This window comes from Urocampus carinirostris, chromosome 3 (assembly GCF_059441175.1).
Source record: "Urocampus carinirostris isolate Australia breed hairy pipefish chromosome 3, RoL_Ucar_1.0, whole genome shotgun sequence".
Classification (NCBI taxonomy): Eukaryota; Metazoa; Chordata; class Actinopteri; order Syngnathiformes; family Syngnathidae; genus Urocampus; species Urocampus carinirostris.
In genome coordinates this window covers 36,249,371-36,273,118 of record NC_142351.1, presented here as the reverse complement: position 1 = coordinate 36,273,118, position 23,748 = coordinate 36,249,371, and the positions used below count along the sequence as shown (strand labels likewise).

Genomic DNA, 23,748 nt, shown 5'->3' with positions numbered 1-23,748 from the left:
GGATTTCGGCTTAATACTATTATTGTTGTTGTTATTGTTTTTATAACTAATGTCTTTGTTGGGCTGGGCTGCAATAATATTGTCAAACATTAAATCGGTTGGGGACCGCTACAGTAATATGTCGGACCCCTAAGTGTCTGCCCAGGGAAGCAGGGCTTTTTCCGAAAAGTCCTTTGTTCCCTGAGAAAAGTGGCCCCATCTGCTGGATCCTCTTTGCAACTAATTCAGAGGTGTTACTCGGTGGTCATAGAGTATTACTGCCCAATAAAATTGCTTCCTCTTTTGGGTCCTCTCCCCCTCCTTCGCTTCATGTGCTTGATATTTCGAGCAGCGCTTCAGCAGCCTTACAATTTAGTGACGTGTCGTCCGTGTACGAAACGGCTCTTTAAGCTGGCTCCTGTCGTTCCCCACTAATCAAGAGTCGGTTCTCTTCTAGATGCTTTTTTCTGTTGTGCTTGGTCTACACTTTTTCAATGGATTCCATGTTGTTAACTTCAAATTTGATCACTATGTAAAATGTTAAATTGTTTTGTATTTTACAAACACACAAAGATATATACATATGTACGTAATTTTGTAGATCTGTTAATATATATATATATATATATATATATATATATATATATATATATATATATATGTCAGCAATTTCGTTTTTTTCAGAGATTGAGTTTCTTGACTTTAAAGTTGCTTAGTACAAAAAAGTTTGTATAAGGAAAAGTTTTCTGTGGAGTGCAAAAATAAATGCTATTATAATTGAGTATAATGATAGATTTAAAATAATAATTAATTCATCTTTGGTATAATATTACATTATTATCGTAATATACTGACTTTTCTTTTTCTCCCTGTTTTCTTAGATTTTCTTGTCTTTTGCATATATTTTTTTCTTTTGTTCCTTTTTCCTTGCTTTTTACTCTATTTACCTGTTTTCCTTTAACTTTTTCTTCATATGTTTTTCACAAGCTTTTACATTCTTTTTCTTGCTTTCATTTCTTCTTCTTTTACTAGCTTTTTACTTTTTATCTCTTTGTATTTTTTCCTTTTGTTTCTGTTTTCCTAGCTTTTTTCTTTTTTGTTGCATTTTTTGTTTCTTCCTAGATTTTTACTTCCTTTTTCCTTTTTTCTTCAAATTGGTTTTCCTTTTTTATTCATTTATTTCATTTTTGCTTTTTTTTTTGCTTTATCTTCCCTCTGTTTTAGTCTACTATGTATTACATATTTGGCAATATAAAGTATGGTTTTCAGTACAGATCGACCGATATGGGTTTTTCAAATATTTATTATAAAATCTAATAAAACCTTCTCTGAAAACCTTTACAGTAAATTAGAATTTCATCACAACTAACATGACAAATTTTTCACTTTCACATTACTAATAAGTATGGTATTCCTCTGTAGTCTCCCAAAACAACCCAACACAATAGTTCTGAATCGCGTCTTACAAACAGTAGATAGGGGAGTCAGTTTTTAAATTAAATTTAGATATTTCTTTGCAAGAGGGAATTTAATAAAACCAGGTTCACAATGGTGCTCTGCTTACAGCAATCAGGAAACAACTACAATAAACATGCATTACAGCAAGGCTACTATAGTATCCTATATAAAGCCTACTTGTGGACTACTAGTTGGGGTTGTGAATATTGTAGCGTTTAACTACATTGGGTCACCTTAAGTGTTTGTGACGTTTGCACAAATATTTCTTAATAAACTCTTTATATATACACAACGTTCGCTTTTTTGTTTCAATCATGGCAATCATTGTTTCTTAATACACACAATATACAGACTACGATCGCGACACTCGTTCTATTGGAAGCGCAGCTCTGAGAAGCAAAGAAAAACCCGAGTGCGTGTTTAAGTGAAAGGGAGTCAGATTTTGCTGGGAAGTCCGAATTGGGCACAACACTGGTGTTGGCTGCTTCCGTGTGTGGGTCGCTGATGGTTGACGACATCTGCTCGTCATTAGTCAAGGGTGGTGGAGAGAAAATGATTGCGAATGTGATAAGTATTCGCGAATTGGAAAATTACTTGCAACAGGTCAGACTTTTGCACCAGTCTGTGACTGCGGACAGTGCAGTGTGAGGACAGCTTCCTGCTGTAGTGGCTCTGCCCCTTGTTGCTTGTCCATTCAGAAGGTGTGGGGTGGGTTTACATCTGAGACAGAAGGCAGGAAAGGAAGAGAAAAGCTTGGCTCGGCTGTTGCTCTGTGTTGAGCTTAATAATTGGCGCGTCTGATAATGGCAATAATGATGTTACGTTTCTTTTGCGAAAAAAAAATGCCAATACCGATATCCGACCAATTCCCAAATATCGGTGCCGATAATCGGACCACCTTTAGTTTTCACCAACAAAGGAAAATCTGAAGACCTGTTTAACATAGCTTTTAAGTGATCATTTTTATTTAGTTTGATTTATTTCACCTCTAAATTTTTAATGCAACATATTTTACTCTTTTTTTCCACATTTTTTGTTTTTGTTCAGAAGTGTTTTTTTTATTTTTTTGTACATTTTTAACAAGCACAATTACCCAGTGTTGTCTGGCCCAGTGCTTTACTTGGGCAGGGTTTTTGGTACTGTATTTTGTTGAGAAAATCCCAGGGAGCCACTATGGAGCACCAAGGAATCAAATGCAGCCCCACCTCTACTAGTACATGAAAGCAGATGTTTATCGTCTTTGTTTGTATTTATTGAGTGCCTTGACACGAAACCCAGCTATAGACTCTTGTTTACTTGTTTACTCTTTGTGTAAACTTTCACAAAAATCTGTTCAGCAGTTTTGGAGCCCATTAGCCTCATACAAACACACCTGCACACACACAAATCAGGATTTCTAATGTAGTTGAGGTTAGGCAGATGCAATAGATTAGATGTATGGATCAGATAGATGAATAGATTTAGATTAAATAGATAAGATGGCTAAGGTCTCTTTCCTATAGCCATGTACTGCCATTCCTATTAGTGTGGATGATCCTCCATCAGGTCCAGTTCCTCATGTGGTTTGTCTGTGCCTTGCTATTATTATTTATTTTGTTTTTATTTTATTTTAATTTTTATGTGTGTCTGTGTATTATGTGTTCCGGGTCGTCCGGTGGAGAAAAGGATGGGATTGTATTTGTCTTAATGTACACTGAATGTTTTTATGCAGTGCTTTGGGTGTCAGTTTATGAGTTGAAAAGTACTTTGAAAATAAATTTGATAGTCTGAAGTGTCCCCTGCCCGTTACCTGAAGACGTCTGGCATGGGCTCCAGCAACCCCGCGACTCTAGTGAGGATAAATGGTGCCGAAAATGGATGAATGAAAATAACTGACTCTTTAAGCCGAAAGAGCCGACGCTCTACACAGAGCCTGAATTGCCATGAGTAAAGCAAATTGCAGCCATGTTTATGATGGCGCATCCACAGCGGGGGTGGGTCGTGTGGGTGGAGAGGGGCACCGATTTCCGTCTGTTGCGCACGTGCGTCTGCGCCTCTGGTTGGCCGGCCACCGCTGCGGGGTCGCGGCACATGCTCAGTGGCGTCCCCCGTAAACAGCGAGCCGAGCTCGGCGGCGCTGTGCGTGCGCTCGCTCGCTCCCTCGCAGGCTGCTCAGGTCACGGCACAAACCATTACGAGCGGCCGCGCACATAAAGGTGCAAGCTGGGGAGGGGAGTGTTGCTTGCACGCTGTGTCACCCGCAAAAGAGAGCTCCATGTCCGATATGGACGATTTGTTCAGCCCGCGGAGGTAGGTGTGCACATTCCTCGAGCTTCGTCCCTATTATATATATTGTTTGTTTGCTCGGCTGTCATTTTGCCCGCAATCCCGGCGAATTTTTCCTGCAGAAAGTCAGTTACTTTTCTATATGCATGCATCCCGGCATTTACGTGACGATATTACATGCGGCGGAGGCTCCATTTTGCATCCCCTGTTTACGATTGGGTGACATGGCGCCTAGGTAGTCTCCACACAAAAGCTTGACAGGGCGACGCGTGGCGTCTGTCAAAATCATTCGAAAAGCGCTGATTTTGCTACTCTGTGTTTTTACTGTGCCGGTAATTATGTCAGTGTGCCACTTACCCGAGTCGCTATTGGTTGAAATTGATAAAGGGGGCGTTGCTGCGGCTGATTGAGAGTACACGCAGTTGGTCATGTTTGGATCTGCTGGGCTTGTTGCGCGTCCAAAGTTTACACATAAAACGTTTTTTTTGTCATGTATGCTATCCTTGGGAGGAAATTGCATTGAACCATGAATTAGATGGTCTAAACCAAGGGTCTCCAACCCTTTTCAAGCTGAGAGCTACTTTTTGTTGCTAATTAGCTCAAAGAGCACCCCCTTCTGATATGCTTTCCTAAAATAACGTATCTTGCCATTACCATATTGTTACTTTGTTTTTACCTGGTTAATAATTGGAAGTAGATTACATAGACTCAGTCAACCACAAAAAAAAATATTTTACTAGCAAACCATTATTACCTAGTAATGGTATGCTATTTTCAGAATAAATCATGGGCACCTCAGCTGTCCTTACACCTATTTGGAGATCCCTGGTCTAAACAATGCAACCCATAAAAAGACAGTCTTGTACATTGTAAATCCTTCATAAACAATGCATACCTGTCAATTAAGGATCGACCGATATGGGGGTTTTAGGGCCGATGCCGATTATTAGTATTGAGAAGTGGTTGATGGTTGCAGCCGATATTCATTTGCTCTTAAAGCTCAAAAATTGCAGTGAAAGTGTTTTTAATGATGCAAAAAGACACAAAGAATAATTCTTGTAATTTCAGATAGAACTTTATTAGCGCTCTGAAACTTTTTACTGTAAATAAATATGAATTTCAACTCAACATGACAAAAAAGTATGGTATTCCTTAGTGTCCCAAAACCATGCAGCACAATATGTTTGAAGTGTGTCTCCCTTAGCAAGCAGTAGTCAGATTTTAAATACAATTGAAACATTTTTTTTACACAGGGAATATAACAACAATATAACCAGGGTCTCATTCAAATGGTTTTCTGGTTACAGTGTTCAGAGAACAACTACATACAATAAACTTGCTTTACAATAAAGCTACTAGAGCACACTATAAATATGCTATGTAAAACCTAGTTGTACACATTGGGTGTCCTCCTTTGTTCCTGACTTTCGCAGGAAAATATGATTAAATCCAAGTTCGCGTTCACGTAAAGGGGAGTCAGACACCGGTTTTGTCTGCAACCGTGTGTGCGTCGCGGAGAGGACATTACCTATACATTTCAGTCAGGGGTATTGATATTCACGAATATAAAAAATATTAGCGACAGCGCTAACTCTCGCTCCAGTCTGCGACTGCCAACAGTGTGGGGTGGGCTTCCTGCTTCAGTGGCTCCGCCTTCAATCACTTATCCAATGAAACTGTGCAAGATGAGTAGTATCCAAGACAGAAGGCAGGAGATGAAGACAAAAGTTCTGCCTGACTGTTGCTAAGTGTTGTGCTTAATGATCGGCTAAATATTTGCCGATACCAAAATCCCTTAAATTCCCAAATATCTGTACCAGTAATCGTTTGACCTTTACTCTCAACGTCAGCCAATTGCTCCCCTTATTAATGATTGCAATTCCTCATTTTAAACGATAATAAACCTTATCAATACATACCTATCAACTTATACATTTTCCCATATTTTATACATTTTTTGATCATTTTAGATTGGTATTTTTTTCTTATTTTTTTTGTTTTTCCCATGAGAAAATTGTTTTACGACTTACACATTCATGAAAACTATTACCCAATTTAAAACAAATACACAACCTTAAATATTGTACAATTAATTCAAAATTTTTTTTTGTTTCAATCTGATTACAAGCCTGACCACTCTCCTGAAAAACTCTGTGTTGATTTTCATTATTTACATACTAAGATTCCAAAGCATCTTGCCAAGTATTCGGGTAATTGTAATTCTTTGAAAATAATGCCTCTCAGCTGAGAGACTAAAATATGTGCATGTCAGGGTAGCAGTGCTACGTTTATATTAATGTGAGGGCATTTTTCCAAAAATGAAATAATTGATTTTTTTAAGTCTTTATGAATTAACATGAAAATACGTACTTTTAAAATAATATTTTGTGGTATAGGCTGGTTTTGGTAAGTTATAACAGTAAGTGATACAGGTTCTTGGGAGCAGGGTCCACCAACCTCTTTGAAGCTGAGATCTTTTTTTATTCCAGATTATCGCAAAGAGCTACTAGTTAAATAAGCATTTTTATAATGGCAAATTGTCATGTTATTACTATGTTGTAATTCAATTATTACCAGGTTTTAGTTATTGGAAGCAGGGTTGAAATAGGTTGTCAACCACTAAAACATATATTTTGTATAAGGGCACTAAGTGATTTAAATATATAAATTCTATGCTAATTTATAAAACAATTTTGGAAGAATTGATCATGCATTCAAAGACTTTGATAATGTAAATCTCTCATGCCAATTAGAAATCAAAATTTCCAGAAAATTGCACTGGTCCATCAGTAGTGAGCTCCTCTCAACACCTGTTCGACAAGCTCCCAAGGTATTCTTTGGGGTGTACCTGTTCCCCCAGATACAGCTTTGTTGTGTAGTATTATCACATTTTGGCAAATGTAATGTATATTTAATATTAAGCACCATATAGTCATAATAAAATGATTTTTTCCTGGAAAAAACAACCAATTAATTAATTTCTTTAAAAAAAAAAAACTTCACACTTTAAATACTTTTTTTTTAATCAATCGTAAACTGTACTACATTTGGCTTTTGTGGGTTTGTCAGATCTTATGTTAGCGTCCACTGCTTGTTACTTTTGTTATTTGATTCAGCTAATTTTAAGTTACTGCTTTGTTCTCCTGATTTGGTTTTCTCTTGTTACAAAAATACTTAGTAATAGTGCGTATCCAGTGCTTTGTTCTGGCAAAAATGCAATACTTCCGCTCCTAATTCCTTCTATATTTAATTTCCTCTCTGTGTTCTTTCTCATCATCTGCACTTGGAATGAAACCGATCACGTCAGTCGTCAAATTGAGTCATTTTTAATTGTCATATTTTCAGCTACCTCCCGTTCTCAGCATTAACTTGAGTTGCTGTTCATTTTTTTGTGATTTTGCTTGTTAGAGTTAACCACACAGTGAAGTTAAGAAAGTCTGTGGCTCACCTCTGTGAACATGATAGTTAACACTATAGAGTCATTTTGGTATGATAAAACTGTCTTTGAAGTTTTGTGTCTTCCTGTGAGGCACAATGTGCCTGTTGAGAGGACTAAAAATCCGTATTCTGGATCTGAAGGTTGCAGATCTTTAAAGAGACTAGCAGGCGTTCTTGAGTTTCGAGCTGCCAATGATGGACTGCAAGGTCCTCGTTGCAAATCACGCTGACACTTTCTGGGCTTCCTTGCTCATAGGTCTATGAAAATCGGTGCTGTTACCAAGGCAACAGAAGGGAAACGCTTTTCAAAAGGAACGGCTTGTCATTTTCTTTAATCCACTGCAGCTGGAGATTCAGAACACTATTATTAAGGTGCAGTTGCTATGGCTACAGACATTTGCACCAGCACCCATTGCAGAGGCCCTTGTAGTAGCCCCTCAACCCCTCCTTTTCTTTCAGGGCAATCAGTTTTATAGATGCATTCCCAATTTCAAGCCTACAAATGTGCTGGGGTCTCTCTCATTGTTTCCACATTTAATAATTGTTTTGGGATCCACAATAAAACACAATCTACTTACAGAGTAATTCTTTGGGTGCACTGCAATCTATTTTTTTGTAGCATACTTTAAAAGGAATCTAAGTTCAGGATGTATGGTGTTTCATTCTGTTCTCTTTTGTCCCCAGGCGGCTAAACAGCACTCAGGGGGAAATCCGGGTTGGCCCCAGTCATCAAGTAAGTCATTGCATGTATTCAGTGTCAAATATACCTTATTACTATTTTTACTTTGAAAAGTGGGTGTTTTGTAGAAATACATTTTTGTTTTGTTTTTATTTTTATCATAAACTCTGTGTTCTTTGTATACAGTATGTCACAAAGTACATCCCTCACATTTCTGCAGAGATTTCATTATAATGTTTAATAGAACATCACAGAGGAAACATCGCTTTGACACAATAAAACAAAGTATTTAAACAAATGCCATGGCTTATTGGAAAGATATCCTCTGGTCTGTTGAGACAAAAAAAAAAAAATCTATTTGGCTCAGTTGGTGTGAAGCGTGTGTGGCGGCAACCAAGTAAGTAGTACAAACATGTTTATATCATGCCCAAAGTCAAGTTAGGTGTTTGGAATGTCATGGTTTGGGGCTGCATGAGTGCAACTGGAATTGGGGAGTTGCATTTAAATAAGGGAAACACAAACTCTAGGTGTCCTGTGAAAAACTGGAGCAGAGAATGATCCTCTTCCTGCAGAAACTGGGTCGCAGGGCAGTTTTCCAGCCTGACAATGACACCAAATTAACTCCTAAGATGACCAGGCTTTTCTAATTGGGCTAAAGGTAAAGGGGATTGACTGTCCAAGCATGTCTCCAGGTCTAAATCCAATAGAACAAAATTGGGGCATCCTCAAGCGGAAGGTGGAGAAGCACAAGTTTTTTAATATCCCCCAGCTCAATCATGTTGTCATGGAGGAGTGAAAGAGCATTCCAGTGGCAATTTGTAAGGCTCTGGTGGAATCCACGGCCAGGAGGATTAAGTTGGTTGTGCAAAATTATTTTGGCCACACAAAATATTGACTTTAGGGTGTACTCACATTTGTTACCAGGCGTTCAGCTACTAATGGCTATATTTTGAGTTTATTGAGAGGAAAATAAATTTACACTACTATATAATGTTAACACAGACTACCTTTAATCGTGTCAAAGCAATGTTTCTTCTGAGTTGTTCAATTTAACATTATGATGAGATCTCTGCAGAAATGTGAGGGGTGTACTCACTTTTGTAACATACTGTACATTTATTTTTACAGTAGCTCACCATTATTGATTTTCTCATTATGGCATAGTTGCCTGTCACTTTCTCCATCATACCATTACACAATTTCTTGCGTTCAGTGGATCTCAAACACTACTCACTTGAAATAGTTCACAGTGCAAGTACCAACATTGTTGTTACAAACTTTCACATACTGTAACACTCCAGGCACAAGTATATTCCTGTTCAATAGGATTTATATTTTGGACTTTACCTCCCTGGGTACATTATGTTTGTGTAATTAAATGTTGGAGAATGGTTCAAAACATTATATTAATCCAAACTGCAGATACATTTACTTTTTTAAAATTGGACACCTTTGATTAGTATCTCACAATATAGAATTTTTATATGGGACATATTGTCTAATTTTTACCAAGAGCACAACAGATCAAAATGAGTAAAAACATTCGTCTGAATTTTTTGAGGTCTTTTTTTTTTTTAGTACTGTTCGCAAACTTTGAAATATATACGTTTGTTTTCGTTGTTTTAAACACCGGTTTTGGTGAGACTTTAGGGCTCGGTCACACAGCCTTTCACGGGCGTATCGAGGCTGAATCACGGCCAGAAATTTCTGCCCGTGAAGCAGACGCTGTTGGACGCTTTGAGATCGCCATACAGACGAGATACAGCCGTGCTTTACACGCGGCAAGAAATTCACACGTGGTTGGCCGCGCGAAAAAGTTTTGCGCTGCTCAAAACTTTAGACCACGGGTAACCGCGGGCGGCACACGTGGTACACACGAGGTAATGACGCGGTACAGACGCGGAACGACGTGCTACGGCCGCGGACAGGGCGTGGTTACACGCGGGTAGGACGCGAAATTTTAGCGGGTAATCGCGGGTGGAGCACGGTCATAGCACGTTTGTTCTGCGCCTGTATCGCGGTGTTATCACGTGAATTAGCGTGTGTAACGCGTGTGACGGTCAAACGCCTTTCTCCGCGTACATACAGCGCAATTTGCCGAGCACACGTCAGTTGTGCTCGAGACGTCAAGGGGTGAACATGGATCCCCGTCACCGTAGTGACCTCGTCTTAATTCATTTTTATTTCTTGACATTTCTTTTCATTTCATAACAAGATAATAAAATAAAAATGAAAAACTGTTACAATAATAACATATTGGCTTCTTCGGTGCAATAGCTTGAAATCTTGATCTTCACGGGACTGTGTCTTGAGCGGTTATGATTTCTACAGCCCGGCTCGGCAGCTTTTATACCCGTGGTCCACACGCGGAAAGGACGTGGAACTGATGCAATGAGGAAGCGGAACAGTCGCCGGCGTCTGTTTTGCGGGCATACCACGGATGAACAGCGGGTTGGCCAATTTTGCGCATTTTCTACTGCGGGCAACCACGGGCAAAAAAAAAATCGCAAAATTTTACCCGCGATACAGACGCAAAAGGCTGTGTGACCGGGCCCTTAGTACAATACTATATTGTATATTGTGAGTATTTACCATAAATTCCGGACTACATGCCGCCACATTTTAAACACTTTGACTTTAAATACAGAGCAGCTTATTTTTTTAGTTTATTTTTATGGCACCAGGGAAAACGTCAAGCATCTCTTTTCCACAGCACATATAAGCTCTAAATACAAAACACCGCCATGATGTCTGGAAACATTTATGAATTCCTTTTGGAGGATACATTAGTCTAAGGTTTTGCCAACATTCTTTATACAATACATAACAGGAACTAAACTGTAACAGTACTTTATTGAATATTTACTACGTACTCACAATTTTTTAACTTATTCATTGTCAGATTTAGTCCTTAATTTATACATCCAAATTAAACAGCAGTGGAAGTTTCTATCAAAAACACTACACTTCTCCTACCCAAACCTCAATGTCAGTGTCAAATTTCCTTTAATCTTCGAGGAGGTTAACATAAAATGCAATTTGGTCCGGTATCGTGCCCTAAAACAATTTAAAGAAGACTTCCACATTTGCAGTTCAATATGGCACTATTATTCACGGTATGGTTTCCCTGGCACTGTCGCTGAGAAAAATGGGGCTCACATTTTATGTGACGCAGCCATTATCAGCGGTTTCTTTCTGCTTAGTAGTAAATATATTTTCTTTGTAATCGCCATATTGAATGGTCACATAATCCAAAAACAAGTGATGCAGAAAACTCTGGGCACAGCTAAAAAGCAACATTTATGCAGGGGCACAGCACTATTGATGTTTTGTAGCTAGATTCTTCAACGCCAAATTCCGCAAATTGTTGGCGCCACGTGTACGCTGAGATTGGAATGTAAGAAATGGACATGACTTAGTTCATTTTTATGGCTCTCTAAACTTGCAGCTTTAAATCAGGTGCGGCTTGTATCATGACAAAATTGAGTTTCATTCTTAAATTTGAGTAAGTGACTTTTAATCAGGTGCATTTTGTAATTGGAGTTTACGGTATGTAGTCTGACAATTTTTGTGAACAGAAGCACACTCTTAATAAGGTGCATCCTTACACCATTCCTCTTATAAGTCATCACCGCCGCCACCATTCAACACAAAGAATGAAATTTTAATGACAAGTTTGTTGTTCATTATTTTCTTTGAGCCTTATGTGCTATTTCTAATTTGATAAAACCTATCTTGCTCCTTTCCCTCCGGTCCTAATTAGGCCAAGCTGCCAGAGCTGCAGCCTTTTCCCTTGTCTGGTGGCCACGCCGTGACGGAAAATGAGGAGCTGGTCTGGATGCCTGGGGTCAATGACTGTGACCTTCTTATGTACCTAAGAGCTGCAAGGTAAGTCTGAGTCTCATTTATCACAGTCATCAAATGTTGTTTGCTTATTCTTTGTTAACATTGTTTTTTAAATTATAATACAAATATTGGTTTATCGTGAATTATGATACGTATTGATTTTTTTAAATACTTTGTTGTATCAGTTAAGTATTCGTTTGATATAGTTTCTATTCAAAATAAGTGCTTCCGTAGTGCAGCACATTTGCCTGACACGCGAACAGTCCCCGGTTTGAGACCGGGTGGAAACATATGTTGGCCTGGAGAGGGATGGGCGCCACTACCACAGGAAATACGACCCTGGTGGTTAAGGGATCCAACACAACCAACAACAGTCGCATGAACTGTTTTTATACATTGGTATAAAAATAAACATAATTATGGGTTGTTGCAATTTTATTACCATTGAAATATACTGCTTACTGACCTGCGCTCTGACAATTTTGAGACACTGAAAGGTTCTGGATATCCCAGCCATAAACATTAGGAAAACACTGCTGATGGACGCTATAGCTTGTGAAATAATGCTTGGGAGATTGAATGGGTTGGATGTGACTAATGAGCAATGGGATTACTTTGGTAATATTTTATCCCAACCACCAATTGCATTGCACCACACTACTAGTTGAGTAAACTGTTTTTTTGTTTTTTTTTTTATGATCAACTCTTTTTTTCCCCCTTTATTTTTGTATGGAAACTTGTTGCAAACTCAATAAAAACTGTGAATTAAAAAAAAAAATGTTAAAAACCATTGCAATAAATGATAGACTTTGTCTTTATATTTTTTAATTTTTCCCCAGAATATATGTAGCAGTCAGAACGCTTAGATCTGATATTAACTTGAGCTTAAAGTGAAACTTTTTACATCAAAATTCTGACTAATGAACACAATCAATGCTTGAATTTTGATTGAATGTCTTCAAGGACAGGTTTCAAAACCGCTGTTTAAATTGTCTTTAATCCGTAAACAGAAAATCAACGTATTTGGAATTCAAACAAAAGGAGCTGGGGGCATGTCTTATTAGGTTCAAATGTAAACAATTGAAAACCCTACTGTTTTCTTCTTTTTCTTCTCGAAAGAAAGGGTTTTTTTCCATTTCAGAAATCTTAATGCTTCTAGTGTGCAAAGACGCAATATTCATTATTTGTTTCACATCAACAGGAGCATGGCCGCCTTTGCGGGAATGTGTGATGGAGGTTCCACAGAGGACGGTTGTTTGGCAGCATCTCGAGATGACACTACATTAAACGCACTCAACACTGTAAGTACAATAAGTCTTAAAACCAGGCTTCATAGAGTCAAAAACCCCATCATGTTGTCTCTGGGAGTCCTCTCATTACTGTATCGCATCAGTGAAGGGTAATGATATGGCCTGCAGAGCCTACTGTAGTAATCTCCCTCAGGGGCTTCCTAGTACCACAGATGTAAAGAGAGATTTATCTGTCACACTACATTTAAATACAGAGATATAAAAATCCTATGGAAGAGATGAGAGCAGTCATAAACAGGGCATTTGTATTCCAACTCTATAAAACAGGTCATTAACAGAACTGGGTGGTCATTGTCTTTCAACTTTCCTCTATGGATTTGCAATTCCAATGAGTAGTACTTATTTTTTCCCTTGGAGGAATAGCCTCTGAAATGTCTGTATCTCAGCTGATTTAATGTGACACCATTCTCAAAGCAGCACTTGAACTGCTTTTGTCTCGTCCCATTCGGCATCTATGCTTTTCCTTTCCTGCTTGAACTTCAGTTTAAGATCACTATCAAGGCTTTGAAATGTACATTTTAATCAATAAGACTGTTTTAGCTCAATGAAAAAACAGCAATACTTTCACTGTAAATTACTCACAGAAGACATGGGTAGTACCATAAAGTAAACTGCAGTGAGAAAAAGAATCTTTGAACTTTTTATTCTTCAATCATATTTGGTCATTCATGTGTACTTACAGTATGTGACGGGTCTTCTAACTTAAATACTCCACTGCTCATAATAAATCCTACATAGATGATCATCATAATGTGTGTTCCTGATAAGCAACCAAAGTGTCATTAACTAACCTTGCAAATTAATTGACCAGATTTATGAACCACAAAAATCAAATTACAGAACTATAAAAAAAAATGGTTAACTTTTAAACCATAGACTAATGTCTTCAATATAGTATTTTACTTAAGCCCTACTGTTGCCTGATGTATGTAAAAGCTGCATTTAATTCCTCAACACCACAATGTCTTCATTTTTCACAATGACCCACAAACTGCAAATCCTATAATGCAGTGTAGGGACTGCCTTCTCCCACTACCATTCTCTTTCTTCATTAGGATTTTAATAAAACACAAATTGTTTTCTATCTTATATCTGTTTCAGTGGATGCTATAAATAAATTGGGAACAAAAGAAAATGTCACATATAAGTTTTGTCATTTATAAATGATGCTCTATGATATCAATGCTAAGAACCTCTTCACAGCAAACGTTATCAGAAAAATAAACAATTTAGGCTCACATTTATGGCAAGTATCCATCTTTGTTAAAATTGAATATGGAAAAAGGTAAATAAACTAAAATGTTTGCACAGTTCATGTTTGAAACTAAATATTTTTAGTCAGTTTATATTTCACTCCACATCTTTGTTTGCTTATTAGTTTTAGTCAGTCCAATAAATGTTTCCTTTTGACCTTCAACCTGTTGTTATGAATTATGGTCCGCAAAATAAGATGAAACTACCTTGCCCGGATTTAGATTTTCAAAGTATGATTTGAATTTTTGGTAATGAATCAAATGCTATTTATTATTCGTAAAAGTGGAAATTTACTTTCTAATATTTTTTTTTTTTCATGTTTTCATTTTTCTGTACAGCTTCACGAGAGCAGTTATGATGCTGGGAAAGCTCTCCAGCGACTTGTGAAGAAGCCGGTACCAAAGTTGATAGAGAAGTGCTGGTCAGATGACGAAGTGGTATGAGAAACGCCTTGTCCATTTGCAAACACATGCACACCATCCATAATAGAAAATAAATATTGAGGGGCTGCTTCAGTGTCTCTTGAGGTTGTGATCCCTACTGCAAGTTATTTTTTTACATGACTTGTTGAACAAAACTGCAAATACTTTTTTATGCCTGTTGAGGGTGCTGTTGGGAGCAAATTGAAGCAGTGCAATTGACAGTCTCAAGAGATTTCAGGAAAAACAATTTTCCTGCTCCTCACACCCACAAGAGCAGCTGCTTGTGGTTTGTCACCTACAGAATAGACTTTTAGGGTAGAAGGCTGTAGACCATACAGACTGATTGCTGGTAATACACTCCTCCATTTTTATTAGATTGTTCAAGGAAAGAAAACAGAAAATGGCAAGAGGAGGAGAAAGACTTGTCATCTCACAACATAAACACCTTTTCCATTACATGGTTCTGCCCTTCCACGCCTTGCTCGGCCTCTTCTTTGGTATCTTTTCCATGATAGGTCGGTGCTGCGTCTTGACGTCATTTCAGTGTCATATTTGGCGCGAATCTTCAGCGCAGACCAGAAGCACACTCACACATAGACTAGCGACAATGGAAGAACAGGCTGAGGAGTTGTTAAGTACTTAGTAGTTTGTGTGTGGCTGTTTTTGTAAAGAGACATGAAAGGCGTATTAATTTGGAAGCAGCAAGGCGAAAGGTGTTGGCAACAATGTTACAGTTGCGGAAAGTGAAGTCTCTATCTTAAAAATGGCTGGGAGGGGAGACGAACTAACCACTCTGAACAATCAGTGGTCAGCAGTGCACTGACATACAGTACCAATCAGTGGTCGGCAGGGACTCACCGTTCCGGGGTATAGAACATCAACAGAGATGGTACCTAAGGCTTTTTCATAATGGAAATTCAAAAAAAGGCCGGGCGAGGCGAGGAAGGCCAGAACAGTGTAGTGGGAATGGGGCATAAATCACCCCTTTGTTACGTGAAGTTCATTCACTAGAATTTTGGTCAAGTCTCCTCTCCCCCCTCCCCACATGATATTCGTGGTAATCTTGAAGTTTAAAGTATAGTTTAGATTGAACCTAGTGACTCAGATGCAGTTGAAGTTAAGTCTTTTGATTTTGTTTTTTTTGCCTGGATAAATCCGTTGCCTAAAAACTTCAAAGAAAATAACAGACACAAAAACATTTTTTTTTGTGCTTGTTAAGATTTCCTCCTACATTTTCATGCGTGCAGGTTGGCATCACGTTTAACTGCTATGAAAGGGTGACATAACAAATATGTATAACTTTGACGATGACAAAGCCTGTAATCACCAGCAGATGTGTTGTCTGTGTCTCATATGTGTGGCGTGGACGCCAGTTGGTCAACTCTTGCACACCCTGAGAGAGTTTGATATTCAAAAGGTCCTCGTGATCCGCTTGTTACGCTTTTCCAGCCTCATTGCCTTAAGGGACGTGTGTCAATGTCAGGCCAACCCACAGAAACGAGCTTGGCTCCTTTTTATTTATTTATCAACCACTGTGACCCTCTCTCACCTTTTTTTAACCTCGGGCTTGAGCTTTATTATCCCTGCTGCTCTTCTTCCAACCATGGCTTTATTTTGAGAGATGTGAATACTTGTGACAGCGGGCACCGCTGAAATGATAGCAGTGGCCTGGCTCCAAGGTCCCTTGTCAAACTCCCCCTCCTCCACTTTGACTTGTCGTGCCCTTACACATTTCTCAGGTGTCAGCTGCCAACACATAATCCTGGCCCTATACCATACTCTCCACTTATGCATATCTAAATACTATTCCAGTGGAGAATGTATCTCAGACTTGGGTAGACTTCGATTTATGTAATGTCAGTGTTTGCTGCAACTCAAATTAAAATAGCTTGCAACTGGCACAGTTAAAGTTTTCTAAAATATCCATTTTTCATCTAGGATTTCATTTAACTTAGGAATCTTTTGAAAGTTTTTTTTTTTTTTTAATATCTGTTAATGCTTGCGTGTAGGTTATCAAAAGCAGAACCTCCATCATTGTGTAGGCATACAATAAGTGTGTGGTGCTAAAAACACATTTGGTACGCTCTTCATACTACCAGGCAATGTGGTAGAGTTGCAGGTTGGTTTCAATTTTCATTTGACATTTATGTTACAAGACAACTGACCTTTTAAACAAGTGCCAACACTGGAAGGAAAAGTTGTCTTTAAATTATATACTGGAAATGAGTTTCTTTGCCGCCAGGGGGAAGTGTTTGCAAAACAAGCTAACGTAACAGACATGAGGGAGGCTACATTTACATAAAGACAATGTGGACAAAAAACGTAAAAGTGCTATATTTCACGTTAAAATGAGCTTTTTGCAGAGAAAACATGGGGTTGTACAGTGACACACGTGTGTTGGAAATAAGTTATCTTCGGACAAAAAATGCAGTTACTTCTACCAGTGACAGAATGCATAGAAGTGCTGAGATTAGTTTTGTGCCATTAAAGAAGCTTGAAGGTCTGATTGATCAATGACGTTGACTTGATTGTTTACTTCCTTGTTCTGGCTTAATATCCCTAATACAAAAAAGCGTATTTTGTACGTGGCATGCTTACTTTAATTTCATGCATGTACAATAAAATATTTTGGCAATTTTACCTGCTCTCATAAACGGGCCCTAATATGTTTTTATCTTTTTTGTTAATGCTCTTTAAGCATCATCAGAAGTTTTAACATTTCGCTAATGACTTGATTTGACAAACATTTGTCTCGACAGTTGACAAATTGCAATCAATAACAGTCTAACTATATAAATTAACTTGAATTGAATATTTTTGATTTTGTTCAGTTTCATTCATGGAATTAGGAAACACAACATCTGAAGGCATACAACCTAATATATGACAGTTTTGAACTGTTTTCAAATCATTTGAATGGAGGAAGGATTTAGTTTGTCATACTTCAGAGTAGTGTGTCCGTATTTGCATGCTCAAAAATCCGACATGAAAATTAAATTCAAGTTCGCCCTAACATTTTACATGGCTGGCATATGTCAGAGAGGCATGGTTGTCTCATGCATTCACACGGATTTTTCCTTCTGACCTACACATACTCAACACTAAATGGTAGCCCAAACTGCACAAAATATAGGTCAAAAGTTTGAAATGTTCTTTATTATTTATTTTGAAACCGAGTTAGAAAATAACTTAAATATGGTAGTTGCCTTCCAGTCTCAAGTCATAAGAAACACATCTCACCAATCATTTTTTATTCTGAAACACATCTGCTCTGCACTCGGTGATCAATCAAATTGCAGCCTTTGCCATAACCAAATTGCAACTTAAATAATCAGCCCTATATAAAAAAACTTGACAATTTGAAACAATACTAATTAGGATCTGGTGTATTTAATACAGTGTGGCTCCCTTGCATCACCATACCATTCATATTCGGAAAGACCTCTACATAGTTGCTCATAAAAACACAACATAATATTTTTAAAAATGCCAATTCTGGCGATGGCAACCTGAAAAATGGTAGCGGCATCCTGTCACTTTCCTAGAGAGCTATGACTGTGCTGGGGCTGTAGGTCTATATTTTTCAGCCAGCTGCACTCTGCCGTGGCTTATCTGCGCCTGTGTCTTTAGCTGATAGATGACCTGAGCCTGCTGCCAACATCACCTAGATGGGACAGGAGGCCTCGGGCAGAGTACTGCCCTTTCCCGTCAGTTGTTTAATATAAGATTACCTGCAGATGACTAAGATTCTTTGAGTTAATAGGGGTGATATATGTGCATGTATATAATGGAGCACCTTATAACAAAAAACAGTTCCAGCCTCATATTAAGAAACTAATATGGCAAAAGTATTGCAATGATTCTAAAGCCATTGGATTTTACAGATAAAACATCTGTGACTTGAAGAAGTATAAAAAAATGTACAAAGAAAGTAGTATGCGCAAGCTGACAATGTCAATGCCCGTGAATAAGGCTTATGGCCACATTATCAAAACCCGTTTTGCAACTTCCAGCAAGTGTTTAGCAGGAAGTGTGCACAGACAACAAAGACCTATTGAGTTCCCCACCCCTCTCCCTCCATTGTAAGATGGAGAGGGGAAATTTAGGGAGGGCTAAAGTAGCAGCGCTTTGGAACACACTCCCGACAGAGAGGGCTGTTTCTGCTCAGCGGCTGGCCGTTTGGTGGCGCTCCCAGCCTTAACCCCCTCACCCCTCCTTTCACTCGTTCTCTGATTCCACTAACCCCCTCCTCTTTGGCGCTGTGTTGCCCAGCAACGCAGGGCTGGAGCAATAGGAGTAGGGGCGGAGTGATTCAGGGAGCAGATTGGTGGATGATTTATTAGCTGGGCTGGAGAGCAGTGAGCTGAAATGGAGTCTAAACTGGAGCTGACATGTAAAGTGGGAGGGGGTGAGCCAGCCAGCAAGAGAAAGAAAGCTGAAGTGAAGGAGGAGGGGGGAAGGCTATGACACGCTGTGTACATTAAACAGTTGGACATACAGTTAAGGTGACATAATTAGCACAGACGCAGACACGCAACGCAATATCAAGCATTGCGTTGAAAAGCAAACTCTAAACTCAAAGCAGACAAAATGATCAGAAATGTGTGATTTTTTTTCTCAGTTTGTTGGTTTAGATTCGTTGTTTATTAGTTGTTTATTATCGTCTTCTTTGGCTGCATTGATATGCTGGTAGTGAAACTGGCAGTATTTTTTCAAAATATTTTTTGAGCAAATTATATTGCCAGAATTAAATAATTGAATATAAAATCGTTTTATGTTGTTGACTTCAGCCCTCAGGTGAGGTTGAATCAGACAAGGCTGGTCTGAGCCACCAGTAGAAGACGGCTCCATCTGCTGGTTAATCAGACACTACGCCTTTAGTATGATTAATGCAAATGAACCCTAAACATTGGTCTGCCAAATGCTTTTATAGAGGGGAAGGTTAGACTTATGAATGATTTGTATTATTTTAAAAACAACTGTTATATTTGCTTCAGTGCATACCTGTATATTTGCGATAAAACATTGGATGCAGTCATCTATCGTTTCACCTACGCAATTCTTCGGGTGGTTGCTTTTGTTCTTAGCTGGTTTTGCGATTTGCAAATATGTCTTTTTTTCCCCCGCTCAATCGGGTAAACGGTGTGTTGGTTACATAACAGACAGCCAGCTCCATGGAAAATGGACGAACACTTGGGAAAATATCCGTGCCTGGTTTTGCGCCTCGCTTATCTCCCTCAATGCTAGGACTTCTCTGCAAACCTCACATATAAGCCAGCCCAGTCCCTCTCTGACTGCTCCAGATTTGTGCCTTCCTGTGCACGACTTTTTGTTTTTCAATGTTGTGTGAAGCGAGGGCCACTAATGGACTTCAAGTTTGTGGTTATTCAAAGCTTAATAGCTGTTATTGCTATTGTTTTCTTACAAAAAAAAAATGGAGTGAGAGCTCTACCCACTACGAATGCAGAGTGCAAAGCTCCACTCCATGTTTTCTCTCCTGCCTGCACACCAGAGTCTCCCTTGCAGAAAGATCACATGTAAAGCCTTCCCCTTTGTAGTGGAAGAGCGAGGGTGACAAGCTATTTCTTGCCTGTAAAAAAACAAAACAAGAAGGAAAACTGCGTTTTACCACCAGGGACATAGTGGATTCACGCTTTGGTCGTTTCCCTTGCGTTGGATGGATGTAGAGGCTTGTGCTGATCTGCCAGGAGTTTTTGCTGCTTTTTGCCGGAGTTACTTGCTGGACACGGACCGGGGCTGGTCACTGGAACAAGAAAGTAAATCTGGTGGTTGTTTGCTTGACCGATTTTGAATGTTTTCAACCTCTGCATATGACTGCTCACAGTTTGTACCTCTTAAAGCTGCAGATCTGTGTTTTCGAAGTTATGTTTTGAAAAGAAAATTTCTCTACGCTGACGTTTGCTTTGCAGTCCCGAGCAAATAACATAGTGTCAATTTCTGTCTTTTAATTTAATTGTCTATTAAGTCCTACTAAGTCCTACCTATTTTGGAGGAAAACAACGTAAACACTAGCCATGCGTCAAGTTTGAGTCTGTTTCGCTGTTTTGGTGTGACACGTATGAACTTGACTTGGGTGATCAACTTATCTTTCCCCATGTGTGTTTTGTTTTACATCTACACACATGTAAATTGATCTGATTTGACTTAATTTAAATTACCCACCTAAAAGCACACATCGAAAGTACTAACAACAGCACATTTAAATTATACATGTTTATCATGGTGCTGAATTACGATTAATAAGTTTTATGTCTGTACGTTTTTCAGAAACGCTTCATAAAGGGCTTGAGACAGTTCGGCAAAAACTTCTTCAGGATCCGGAAAGAGCTCCTGCCGAACAAAGAAACGGTACGGTCTATTTCTTCTTTTTTAATGCATTTTTCAAGTTTATTCCACTCATGGGGTAAAATAACATGCATCACATAAACGCTTGGTAAAACACATTTAATGCCAATATTAGTATATTCTTCAAGGAATGATGGGAACTGTACCACTTGATTTACTCCTAAAAATATGCAGTGAAATAAAAGAAAGCTGTTTTTACAGCTGGGATGTGCACCACTGCATTCATTGCATTTGTCAGGGCTAAAGAGCAAATTGAAGTACCCTTAAGTGAACTTTAGGTAATAACACTTGGTTTGAAAGGTTCAAATGATAATACAATAATGTGTGGATGTCTTCTTTACAATGACATGGCAAGTTCTAAGCAAGTAGTTCTGAAGTAAATTGCACTCTAAACGCTGCATGAGAAACTAGTATTGTGTACGTCCCCCGGAAAGTCACCATAAAAAAAACTGTATTTATAATCGGTTTCCATACATCAAAGAAACTATCAATAGCCATATCAAAAGTTGGTTGAAAGCAACAGATTAATTAGTTGTGTTACTGAAGACTGGGAGTTGTGTGCAATTTTATGCTAGCTACTCATAGCATGTTAATCATCACAGACCGACTGAGCGACCAGTTTTATGCTACAACTAGGTCAAATCTCTAAGAAATGATTGACTTGTTTTAAGTCAGACTATGACAAAATAGAAACATGCATTTTATTTGTTTGAAGTACCTTGTTAATGGGAGGCTGGGTTAAAATAGCTTTTTCATCTTTTTACCCCTATTTAACTACACTAAACAGTTTTTAAGCCCGTCTAGCAAAACCAAAGGTGTTAGACATGTTTGTACTCTTGTATTTGGTTGTTCACTGGCCACTGAAAATTCAAGTACCTTATGTCATAGAAATAATGGATTTGTGATTTTTGTGGTTTGCCTACACACAGAGCTGGTCAAAACATGGAATTGATTTGTTAATTAATCATTTTAAAATGGGACATTTTGGAGATTTGTCAAATATTCAAATCAAGTGTGGGCTTTTAGGAGTTTAATTGGGGTTAATTGATTTAAATCAATTAAAATTTTCATCCTCTAGACAGATAACAATTGATTTTTTGGCCATATCACCCAGCCTATCAAACATAATTGAGCTTTTGAGAAAAAAAACAACAATCTGTGTAATCAGATGCTTCCCACTCATCTCTGTTGATACAATATAAATGTGTCAATGGCAAGAAATATGTTTTAAATGATTTGCACAAAATAGCTTCTTACTACTCTTATTTTAAAATTGTGCTAAATAATTTTTAAAATCCATGCCTTGTCCAGTTGTTTTTAAGTGAGGTATTAGTTTGATTTAACCTAGAGAGGCTTCTTGACAGAAAATATTATAGATCAGCACATGGTTTAAGATGACTGGAACTGCCACACAGCAGAGGAAGATTAATATTGCCCCCTGTAAACAGAATATTAACTGCCTTATTAAGTTTCTAAAAAAGCGAGCGAGTCAAAAAACAGCAGCGTGACAGCAAATGGAAGTAAAGACTAACGAGATTGGGTTCTTGTTGCATGGAGACGAAAACCTTTTTTACGAATCAACTTTTTGCTGCTCAACAGAGGTGCTGGTAAAAAAAATCCCTGTAGAACTCTTGTTATTTTCTTTCTTTTATTTTTCTGATTTCTACATCAATAACAAGTATTTTTTGATTTTGCTGTTAACATTTGCAAACTCTCGGACATTAGTTGCTGTTCATTCAACATAAAATAGCCATACCACTTACGATATTGTACCCTTTTCTTCAGCCATGTTAGAACCAGTATGACTTTACCATAGTGCAGAAAACAAAGGCCCTCTGGGGCTCCTGTACTGTATTTTTCCCGTTCCCACTGTTAAGATTCCATTAGCCGGACTGGTGCTGAAGCTTAAGTGTAGCTCGATCATCCTGCGCTGAGGCCAAAGCAGCCAAGAACTGTGTAAACAGCCCAGGCCTGACTAACACTTAGGAATGTTTCATATAAAATCCCAGAATGGCCAGCAGAGTGAAGTGGGTGTGTCTTCCGACTGGCCTTGCTGCCACCATTTCCTTCAGTCCGCTTTGGTCTACCAAGCTCTTTGCATTAGTTGTTCTAAAAAAACAAAAACAAGATGACAAGATGAAAACAGTCTACTAATGTCACTGGAGTTTGACTTTTGATTTTAAATTAAAATGTAGTTTTAGAGGAACAGAATATATCAAATACGGTATTTGAAAATTTTGTAACAAAAACCCTGCACAGCAACATAATGCAAATCTTACTTAAACCTGTTAAATCAATTTGTTCACCCATTCCTAAATTGGTGCTGTCTTCAGATAGTTGGAGTCTACCTGCAACATCAGCTGCAATAAGTGATATGAGCTAACGATCTTGAGTTCCAACCTTTGGATGCCTTGCTGACCTTAACGGAGAATACTTTTTGTTGTTTTCAATGTCACATTTTTGGTGTTCAAATCAGCTGGGCTGTACTCGCAGTTTACTCTTTGCTGTTTGCTCAGAGAAAAGAGAACACCAGAGCCCTGCGGGTCATTTCATTAGCAAATTGTCTAACAGTCAAAAAAAGTGTTCTTGATTCAACCTCAAAGCAGATGTTTGCCCTCGTCAAATCTTTTCAAACGTCAAATTAAATTAATTGTAAAGTCCTTAGATCAGCAGCCAGAACCTTGGGCATAAGTTTGATTTATAAATACTTTGGTTGAAACCCTAATGAAAG

The 23,748-nt window shown here is 38.4% G+C and overlaps 1 protein-coding gene across 12 annotated transcripts in view; it reads left to right on the top strand.

The window, feature by feature from the left end:
• The window catches only part of rerea (arginine-glutamic acid dipeptide (RE) repeats a), a 206,638-nt gene that overhangs the window by 166,365 nt on the left and 16,525 nt on the right, over positions 1–23,748 (top strand). For 10 of the 12 annotated variants that reach the window (XM_088331631.1, XM_088331632.1, XM_088331633.1 and 7 more), the window contains 5 exons: positions 7,825–7,873; positions 11,583–11,707; positions 12,867–12,966; positions 14,568–14,666; positions 20,940–21,020. In XM_088331631.1, the coding sequence (XP_088187757.1) occupies positions 7,825–7,873; positions 11,583–11,707; positions 12,867–12,966; positions 14,568–14,666; positions 20,940–21,020 (454 nt within the window). Of the gene's footprint in view, positions 1–3,475; positions 3,727–7,824; positions 7,874–11,582; positions 11,708–12,866; positions 12,967–14,567; positions 14,667–20,939; positions 21,021–23,748 lie in introns of those variants that run through there. The other 2 variants (XM_088331640.1, XM_088331642.1) reach the window with 2 other exon arrangements.